Source organism: Lolium rigidum, chromosome 1 (assembly GCF_022539505.1).
Source record: "Lolium rigidum isolate FL_2022 chromosome 1, APGP_CSIRO_Lrig_0.1, whole genome shotgun sequence".
In the NCBI taxonomy this organism is placed as follows: domain Eukaryota; kingdom Viridiplantae; phylum Streptophyta; class Magnoliopsida; order Poales; family Poaceae; genus Lolium; species Lolium rigidum.
In genome coordinates, this window is record NC_061508.1 from 79,500,046 (window position 1) to 79,509,810 (window position 9,765).

The following is a 9,765-nucleotide window of genomic DNA, read 5'->3' on the forward strand; positions in this document are numbered from 1 at the left end:
CGGCCCAGGTGCCCTATCAGCGGGCATCTCCTTGATAGTTTGCCAAACCTCCTCCTCAGTAAACGGGATTTCTAAATCATGCAAGTCCCTGGGATTCAGATTTATGTACGCCAGGTCAAGCCCATGATCTCTGCTCTGAATGTTGCCTAAAAGCCCAGCAAATGCGCTGGAGAAAGCCTCAACTTTGCCCTCCTGGTCGGTGATGGTGTTGTTCCCCACACGGATAGAAGCTATGTAATTTTTTGTCCGTCGTCCATTGGCCACAGCATGAAACAGTTTCGTATTCGCGTCTCCCTCTTTCAGCCATCTAAGCCTCGATCTCTGCCTCGCAATAGTTCTCTCCAAGGAGGCAAGTCCCAGTACCGTGTGTTTAAGGGTTTTCCGGAGCCAGCATTCGCCTGGCGTCAGCACCCGTCGTTCCTGTATCGCATCAAACCTGAATATGATCAGGTTCGCCACCGCCAGTTGGAGTTTAATGTTTCCGCATTTCTTTTGTCCCCAGGACTGTAGGTACGCCGCCGCGTTGCGGAAGAGGGCGTCTAATCTTCTGAAGGGATCAGTGATAGCATTGTCGCATTGCCAGGCTTCCTTCACGGCCTCCTCGAATCCTTCGAGTTTAAGCCAGAAACATTCAAACTTGAAGCGCTTCTTAGGTCTGAAGGATGTATTCAGGGACAGCAGCAACGGAGCGTGATCGGAGGCGGAGGAGGAGAGGGCCTGGAGCATCGCGTCTGGGTTTTGAAGATCCCAGTCAACCGAGGCCAACGCTCTGTCAATGCGTGAAAACGTGGGTGTGGCCCTCTCGTTGCTCCAGGTGTATGCCCTTCCGTGCATGTAAAGATCCTTAAGCTGCAGCTCTTGCGCGAACGCTCTGAACCTCGCCATCATGTTTCTATCGAGCAAATCGTTGTTCTTTTCAGACGCAAACATGATCATGTTGAAATCGCCTATAACAAGCCATGATCCTGGGCAGAGGGCCCTTCTCTCTGTGAGCTCCCTGATGAATTCAATTTTGTCCGCTGTAGTTTGTGGTCCGTATACCGTGGTGAGCCACCAGGTATTGTTGTCACGTGTTGTGACTTCGCCGGTCACCGCGTGGGTGTCCAAAGTCACCCGACCCACATCCACCGCAGTGGTGTCCCATGCCATAAGGATGCCTCCACGTGTCCCGATCGCAGGCAGGTAAGAGTAGCCATCAAAACTTGGCCCGAGGGTTTGCATTACAAGAAAATCATCTATGACCGCGAGCTTGGTTTCCTGTAAGCATACAATACTGGCCCTAAGGCTGGTCACAAAATCGCGCACCGCACTCCTCTTCGCCGGATCATTCAGCCCATAAACGTTCCAGTTTAGTATCTCAGGTTGTATATCCATAGAACCGACGTGCTCCAACTCCGGGTGGCAACCTAGGCCACCGCCACCGCCCCAGGATGCTCCTGGTTAAGCTCGATACAAGACGGCATCATCTTGCCAAAAATGGCCGCCATTGCCCGAAGGTGTTGCTCCTTCACCGGCGAGGTGAACAGGTGCTGCAGTGTAACCAGATCCTCATCAGAAGCCTCAAGGTCAGGCGCTGTGATGCCCAATGCTTTTAGCAGCACCGTCTCAGCTTGGGTTGCGTGTTTTTTCTTCATGACCGCTGTTGTCCCAGTTGTCCCCGTGGCGAGCGCCGATCTCCTGGTTATCCTCTTGGGTGTGAACGGCTCCGCTTCGGCCCGTAGCTTAGATGTGGACTCAATTTCGCGCAGGAGAGGTGGAGCCAGGGCCTTGATGATCTTCGCACAGAACTTGCGGATCTTGTCATCCATCGGAGCGGGCAGCTGCTCCAGGTTATCTTGTGTCTGCGCCAGCGGTGGTTCAGGACGCTGCACCGTTACGCCCGCACCCTGGTCCTCCGACCAAGCCTTCTGGCCCTGTGTGTCCACGTGTATGCCTGGGGGGCCAGAGCTGGCAGTGGAAACGCCCTCAAGGTGCTGATCCTTCATCCTGGGGACTAATTGCATGTTGCTGTTTGGCCCGGTGTAGGATTGGCAGGGCGAGCCCAGGGAGACGCTCGAGCTGGTATGGCAAGAACCCTCCTGCGTAGGCCCAACCCAAGGCCCAGAGCGACCGCCAAAGGACCCACTTAAAGGGACCAACACATACTCCTCCAGACAGTTGGCCGCGAGCTTTGCACCAGCGCTGCTCTCCGCAGAAGATCCCGTGGGGGAAAGCTCCGCAGACGTGTCCTTTACCTCCGAATCCACCTCGGGATCTGGCACAGCCTCCAGTTTGTCCGGAATTTCCTCGAACTCTTGGTCTCCTTCGATTCCAGTGCCCACCCATGGCAGAGAATCGGCCGCATCAACCCACTGGACCTGCTCCTTCCTAGCAGTCACCTCCTTGGGATCCGAGGCCGCATCCATGTTCTTTTTGGAAGGAGAAGCAGGGGCTGCCGTGTCGTCGCAATCAACAACCAAAGTGTCTTTGGCAGCATCCTCAGGCCTAGGCCCCGCATGCTGCACCGCGACAGCAGAGACTTTGTCCGCACTAGCACCTTTCGCAGACACGCCCAGATCCTGTCGGCTTGACCCGCCGTTTGGAATTTGAAACACAAGTGGTGCAGCCTGCTCCATCGATGGTAGGCCCCATGCCTGCGGCGGCGCCGCCGCAACAGTTGCGCCGCCGTAGAACGGGCCTCTCTGCTCGCCAGCCGAATCCCGAGGGCGGTCTGGCACACCTCTCCTCCAGGTCAAGTACCTCGTGCGCCTCGGGCCATGGCCACTGCCGCCGCCGCCATCGTGGCCACCGCGCCGCCCATCCTCCACCGAGCCCAAGCGGCCCGCAAGCGATGGCGGTGCGTCTTCCTCCACGCTGGTGATATGGATGAGGATCTTGTACTGCAGCGTCTTTACCTCACCGTCTTCATCCAAACTCCCGGGCACCACCGGCTCCGGCACCGCAAGCGTGCGCGCCACCGGAATATCCGCCAACTCCGACGTAGCCACCGTCAGCCTGAACAGCGACATGTCCTTTCTCGACTTCGTCTCCGGCGCAACATCCAACACAACGCAGCTCTTCCCCAGCAAGTCCTCGACCACCTCTGTGGCCCAAGCATTTGGCGGGATTCCCTCCAGAACCAGGGAGACGCGGTGTCGAAGGGGCATCAGCGTGGCCTGGGCCTGACGGTTCCAAGGCCGGAGCAGCAGAGGAGCGCCAGCCACGAAGACTGGCGGTAGCGCCGCCACCAGGTTCCTCCCATGGCTCGAAGCCAGCACCACCAGGAAGTCTTCCGGTGCGTAGAAGTGCACCGACATCTCTCCCGCCGGGACCCCCGCCTTGCAGAGCGCCTCCGCCACATGCTCGCACGTCACAGCAGGCCTCCGCCCTCCGACGGAAGCCACCATAGCGAAACGGAGCCTCTGCTCCAAGTCACATATGGTTGCTGAACGGCGGACAATGCATAGCGGAGCACGATCCCCTTCGGCGCGACATGGCGCAACCACCGGAGAAGCCTCCGGAACAGACACCCTGAGCGGCGGCCAAGCCTCCAGCGGAGGCAAGCCGGACTTGGGCGGGGGCGGAGGCGGCGGTGGGGGCGGCGTTGGAGGCGAGGGACGCCGCGGTCCGCCGAGAGCGCGTGGACCGCCCTGACCCGCACGGTCCGGAGACCGACGCCGAGCCAGCTTAGCCATCGCGATGTGGCGAAGTTCCTCCTCCGTCGTCGGGCTCCGGGGTCGCTTGCACTCTTTGGCCGGATGACCCGCCTGCCAGCAGCGGATGCAGACCTCGTCGTTCGTGCAGTCCAACTTCTTGTGCCCCGGCTGGTAGCAACGAAAGCAAAGACCTTCCATCTCCATCGCCCTCCTGCGCGCTTCCTCCGCCGCGGTCCTCTCCTCGACACGGCGCTTCCACAGCGTCTTCTTGGACGGGCCAACCTTCTCCCAGACGATCCTATCTTGCACGCGGCCACGGGCGTTCGTCGGCGCCGGCCCCGCAACCTCCTGGCGGGGCGCCGCCCCCACGCTGTTGCCTGTGGAGGCCGACGAGATCCCCAGCCCCGACACATGGTCCTTGTCCGGCGGATGCGAGGCCGACGAGACGGACTCCGCGGTCGCCTCGCGTTGCCAGCGATGGGGGAAACCCGGCGGCGGAGACCCAGACGACGCCATGGACGGGGGGTGGGGGGGGAAGGGCCGGGACCAAGGGGTCGCCGGCGGCGCGCCGCAGGGAAGCCTACGACGCGGAAGCTCACCTAACTCTGTCGATCGCCAACGAGCATAAGTGAAACTAGAAGACGATTATTTCACGAATGGGGCCTACCTGAGGAAGAGAGATGATTCCTTATCCAAGTCTCAGCCCATCCCAAACCCAAACTCGTGTTTGCCTCTAATTGCCTCGCCCGATATAAAGTTGCAGCCACGTAGGATCGTATAGGTATCGGACAAAAATTGTTGTACGTATAGTAGGACTCATGGTAATATAGCTAATTATGCTACCATAGTAGGAATAACTAAGATAGTAACATGCACCTACATATAATGCCACATAGATATTAAGATGACGTGGCATGAGAAGAGATATGACAGACAAGGTCGGCCCTATGCTAAGTTGCTAACGGTACCTTCGCCCCGGCCGTTCATCATGTGATCGGACGGTCAGGGGAGCAAAATCACGGAAGGACTAAGATGGAAGCCCCAGATAACTCCAGGCACCTCCCTGCAAAAAAGCACCCACGATCAGGAGAAGCTTCTCCTCGCTTCTTTCCTTCCCCACCAAGCAGCCTCGCAACGAACTCGCCACGAAATCGCCGCCCACCGCCTCCCCGAACCCAAACCCCCAGCGCCGCCGCCGCCGCCCCCACCGCAGGCTAAACCCGCCGCCGCCACCTCTTATACGGTATCCGGACACCACCGCCTCCCGCCGGCGGACGATGGGGACTGGCGCGGAGCCGGCCAAGGGGCTGCTGCCCTACCTGCAGCGCGCCGACGAGCTGCAGAAGCACGAGCCCCTCGTCGCATACTACTGTGAGTCCTCATCGTCCACACCACGCCCCGCCCCGAGGCCGCTGATCGCTGCTAGGGTTTGCGTGGCCTGAGATTTCAAATTCGATTTGAACAGGTCGGCTGTACGCGATGGAGAAGGGGCTGGTGATCCCGCCCAAGGACCGCACCAAGATGACCAACTCCATCCTCGTCTCACTCATCAACCAGCTCGAGAAGGTTCCTCCTCCTACACCTCTCCCCCTTCCCCTTTTGCTAACCTCAGTTACGTTTAGATCTGTCACGTTTGTGGCGATTAGAGTTTGTGGATTAAAACCACATGTATGCTAGCAACCAGTCACGCCACTGCTTGTGACAAGCTCGATTAAGAGTAGTATGGTGATGATATCTCTTGTGCCACCGTCTGACTGAAATCGTAATGTACATTCTCCATGAGTCTATCTGAATCCTAGGAACCATGAAACCAAGGGCCATGTAAAGATTGGACAGAGTGGTATTGCGTGCTGATTTTCCGTTGGACCATAATTGCTGTGGGCCAGCATCACTATAACTAATACTGTCTTATCCATCGCCTTAATGCCATTTTGATGCCACCCACTGGAGGTGCTCCAAGATTGGATTGATTCTGGGCTTGTTATTTCAATGGGTTGCTGTACTATCACTTGCATGGGTACCTAGTTTCTTTTTTGGATGGGTTGAAGGTGTGGCAACTGTGCATCTAGGTTTCAGAAACTGTAGATACCCGTTATTTATATGCATGGTTTTAAGGCGTCCACCTTAGGACGCATAGGCGCCTTGGAAATTTTGCCCGCTTCAGGCGCTTAGGCGTCAGAGTTGGGGTAGAACACGTTGGGGTGCCTTACCGCCATTAAAAACCATGTTTATAAATACACTTAATCTCATTTAGTATGGTCTAGTAAGTTTCTTTCCCTTAGATTTATAGTCCTGATTAAGTTTCTCCATTCTCCAGGATAAGAAATCTTTGACCTTGGGGCCTGATGACCATCTTCATTTAGAGGGGTTTGCGTCCAGTGTCTTTGCAAAAGCAGATAAACAGGATCGTGCTGGACGCGCTGACATGTATTATTCTGAACCTTTCTCACTCCATCCAATCCATATTGAGTGTTGTGGTTTTAGTTCATAAGTCAAATTTGAACTAAAATCATGACACTTACTATGGATCGGAGGGAGTATTATTCTTCAATCTATTTATAGTCTCGCTAACACACTTCAAATGAATCTGCACATTCTGCAGAAACACTGCAAAAACCTTCTATGCAGCCAGCATCTTTTTTGAGATTCTCAGTCAGTTTGGTGAGGTTCAACCTGATGTAAGTGTAATAATATGCTCATATCTACATTTAGGAAAAGTAATTATGTAAGCCTAATATGTCAGCGACTACTATAAGTTTGCCATGTAATGTTCTTGACCTATGTCAAATTCTATGTATGTATTTACACTATAATTGTCCTTATCAGCTTGAGCAGAAGCAGAAATATGCAATCTGGAAAGCTGCTGAGATAAGGAAAGCTCTCAAAGAAGGTCGCAAGCCTGAAGCTGGCCCTCCTGGTGGGGACAAAGATGAAGCACCTGACAACACCACTACATATGCCCAGGTAACTTTCTTAGCTCTGTCGATCATCCTGATGCTGAGCAACATGTTCTTAGTAACTGCCTTGAGGACTGTTGGAGATGCTCTTATGTTAACTTAGGCTATCATCATTTGCTTGTACCTTTTCATATTGCTGCATTGTTTTGTCTAATTCAAGTGCATATCTGAAGCATGGAAGAATAATACTCCCATCGATCCATAAGTTGTACTAAATCAGTGGCACTTGTGATGGATCGCGGAGGGAGTATCATTCTTCCATGCTTCAGGTATGCACTTCAATTCAACAAAACAATGCAGCATTATGAAAAGGTATCCACTTTAGTACAAAATTGTACTAAATCAGCGACACTCATCATGGATCGGAGGGGCTATCAGCATTTGCTTGTATCTTTTCACAATGCTGCGTTGTTTTGTTGAATTGAAGTGCATGGAAGAATTATACTCCCTTCGATCAATAATAAGTATCGCGACACCTATCATGGATCGGAGGGAGTAGCAGTTATGCCAGAGTACAGCTGTGCAGATTTGGCATTTTCTCATTGACAGTTGTGTTTTTGTCTATTGTTGATCAGGATATTGGGCGAAGCCAGTCTTTCGGAAGCAGCCAGAATGGGAATGGGGCACCATCTCAATCTGTTGACAAGGTCATTTGGCAAACCTGTATTATCTTCTTTATTTGTTTTTGTTGTCTTAAGGAAGCTCTAGTTTTGTGAATGTTATTATCTTTCTGTATACAGGATTTCAGCAGAAGGGATAGCTTTTCCCCTCTCCAGCCAGGAAATGTACCTTCTCGACAAGGTACAGAGAAGTTCAATGACCATGTCTCTCCCCAAGCACATTTCTCACCACCACCACCACCTCCTCCAGCATCCGAGTTCTCATCTCCACAGTCCCAGTTCTCACCTCCACCACCTTCATCTTATTCCTCCCCTTCGTACCAAGGAGCAGATTACCCTCCTCCTGATACGCACACACCACACCCCAACTATTCCTCGGCATCGTACCCAACCACGGACTACCCAGCCAACGAAGTCCACAAACCACCATCCAATTATTCCCCACCCCCATACACAAGAACAGACCACCCTTCAGATGACAATTACAACCCCCAGAGCAACGACAAGCCAGACATCTCAGCTTACCCCCACACATACCAGCAGCCACCCTACACGGTCGAACCCCAGCACACCTCTCAGAACTACTATGCCACAGAAACCCCACCCGCTCCTTACAACTACCCAAACTTCCAGTCCTACCCGAGCTTCCACGAGACCACACTGCCCTCCGTCACAACCCACCAGCCTCCGTTTCATCCCACAAATGATGGTGCGACTGCTCCATCATACTCTCCTTCCGCATCAAATCATCCTGCACCGATGCAGTACCAGCCCAGAGATGAGGCTACACATCATCAGGTCAGCCCTGCCGTTGCTGCTGCTGCTGCACCGCCAGCTAGCCAGTATATGTATGACAGCAGCTACCAGCCAGCGGTTGAGAAGATTGCGGAGGCCCACAAGGCTGCGAGGTTTGCGGTTGGAGCTCTTGCATTTGATGATGTGTCTATTGCTGTGGAGCACCTGAAGCGCGCTCTGGATCTCCTGACAAACCCTTCTGCTGAAACTCATTAGCTGTCTGGTCGTCAAAGGAAACATATTCTGTAAATACACCATAGTGTAAGTATGAGCACATGGAGGTGTTTGGCTGATCGCATACATACAAGATCGCTGTTTGTGGGGATGAAAGGTTTTTTCCTAGTATGCTGTATACTGGCTTCTTGTGCCACCTTGAGTCATTTGTTGTTTCTAGAGTTTTGTGATAAGGCCATATTGGCCATTGTTTCAATCGCACATCCTCGAGTGGTGATGTTTTGTGAACTCTTTATACAGGTTGCTTTTCATTCAAGGCCTGTTTTCGTGTGTATCAGTTTTCTGGTTTGCTTGCTATACCATTTTTAAAGTATTGGAGATTACTGCTATGCGAGGTTTACATTTCCTGTTGTATAGAAGTCAAGGGGTCAAGCCTGCAGCAAAAATCTGCATTGGTACACAGCTTCTGTTCATATTTGCGGCAAGTGTCCGCAGCACCCAATTTGTTCAGGCTGTAAGTGGACATGTCCACGGTTACCCACCAACTGATCCACCATGCCCGTACAAACCAATAGGGCTCTCGCTACCATCTTTTTTAATTTACAAATGTTCAGCGGCGTCCGTCTGTAGCCCGCTAACGCAGGAAAGAGCAGCCTGCACCTAGCGATCACACAAATCGAAAAGACAGGAAATCCCGAACCTCTCAATCCTCCGTACGATGAGCGCGTGAACGCGTGGGCTACTCATCGCCTCCCACGCCGGTAGTCCCTCCGTCGCCGGCGTCCACAGCCTGCCACCGGTCGCCACTCTGGCCATGGTGGCCCCTCTCGGATTCCCAGATCTCTTTCTCCCCCGCTCTGTCCGCCCCCACTGCTGCTGGTAGTCTCGCAGGCGCCGCCAGTCGCCGGTAACAGCTCCAGCTCCCAGCGCGGCCGCCTCCCCACCGCGAGATCCCGGCGCGAGCCGCCGGCCAGCCAACTACGCGGCCGCCTCCCCACCGCGAGATCCCGGCGCGAGCCGCCTCCCCACCGCGAGATCCCGGCGCAAGCCGCCGGCCACCCAAGGGCCATGGAGGCAGGTATTGATGCGGCGGCGGTAGCGGACATGCTGTGATTACCCGTTAGGCCTCATTTGGTGCCAGTGTTTTTCTGTGTTTTGAGGAGTGTTTTGAGAAGTGTTTTGGGTGAAAACACCAACCACCCAAAACACTACCTAAAACACTACAAAACCCCTTTCACCAAATACTTGTCAAAACACTTGTTTGGAACACTGGTTTTATAAATTAGTGTATTCAAGTGTATTCAACGGAAATGGATAAAAATTCAATCTTTTTTGACAGTTTATACTAGACTTGCATCACAAATAAAAATCTGACTTTTTTAGCACATTAGAATAGATAGAAATTCAATAATTACACTGAATAGATAGAAATTCAATAATTGGTACAGTTAGCTCATGGCCTCACATCTCATAATCCACTTTTCGGAGCAATAAATTATCATAGACTTATTACAAAAATAGTTTATCATCTTCCCATCATTCTGAGCACAAAGAAGCAATATATTATCGGATTTTTCACCAAGA

The 9,765-nt window shown here is 53.0% G+C and overlaps 1 protein-coding gene across 1 annotated transcript; it reads left to right on the forward strand.

The window, feature by feature from the left end:
* Window positions 1-4,898: 4,898 nt before the first annotated feature.
* LOC124676295 (protein HOMOLOG OF MAMMALIAN LYST-INTERACTING PROTEIN 5-like) lies at window positions 4,899-8,356 on the forward strand. Its single transcript, XM_047212380.1, has 7 exons — window positions 4,899-5,006; window positions 5,101-5,201; window positions 5,953-6,062; window positions 6,238-6,313; window positions 6,462-6,599; window positions 7,168-7,239; window positions 7,333-8,356. Exons 1-7 carry the CDS (start codon window positions 4,913-4,915, stop codon window positions 8,221-8,223), a joined length of 1,482 nt encoding a protein of 493 aa, XP_047068336.1. The 5' UTR covers window positions 4,899-4,912; the 3' UTR covers window positions 8,224-8,356.
* Window positions 8,357-9,765: the final 1,409 nt, after the last annotated feature.

What these genes read in the sequence shown, in the direction of transcription:
- LOC124676295 (XM_047212380.1), top strand. Translation starts at nt 4,913, where the DNA reads ATGGGGACTGGCGCGGAGCCGGCCAAGGGGCTGCTGCCCTACCTGCAG. An exon ending in CGTGCTGGACGCGCTGACAT is followed by an intron (nt 6,063 to 6,237) that starts GTATTATTCTGA and finishes CACATTCTGCAG; the next exon opens with AAACACTGCAAAAACCTTCT. An exon ending in ACACCACTACATATGCCCAG is followed by an intron (nt 6,600 to 7,167) that starts GTAACTTTCTTA and finishes ATTGTTGATCAG; the next exon opens with GATATTGGGCGAAGCCAGTC.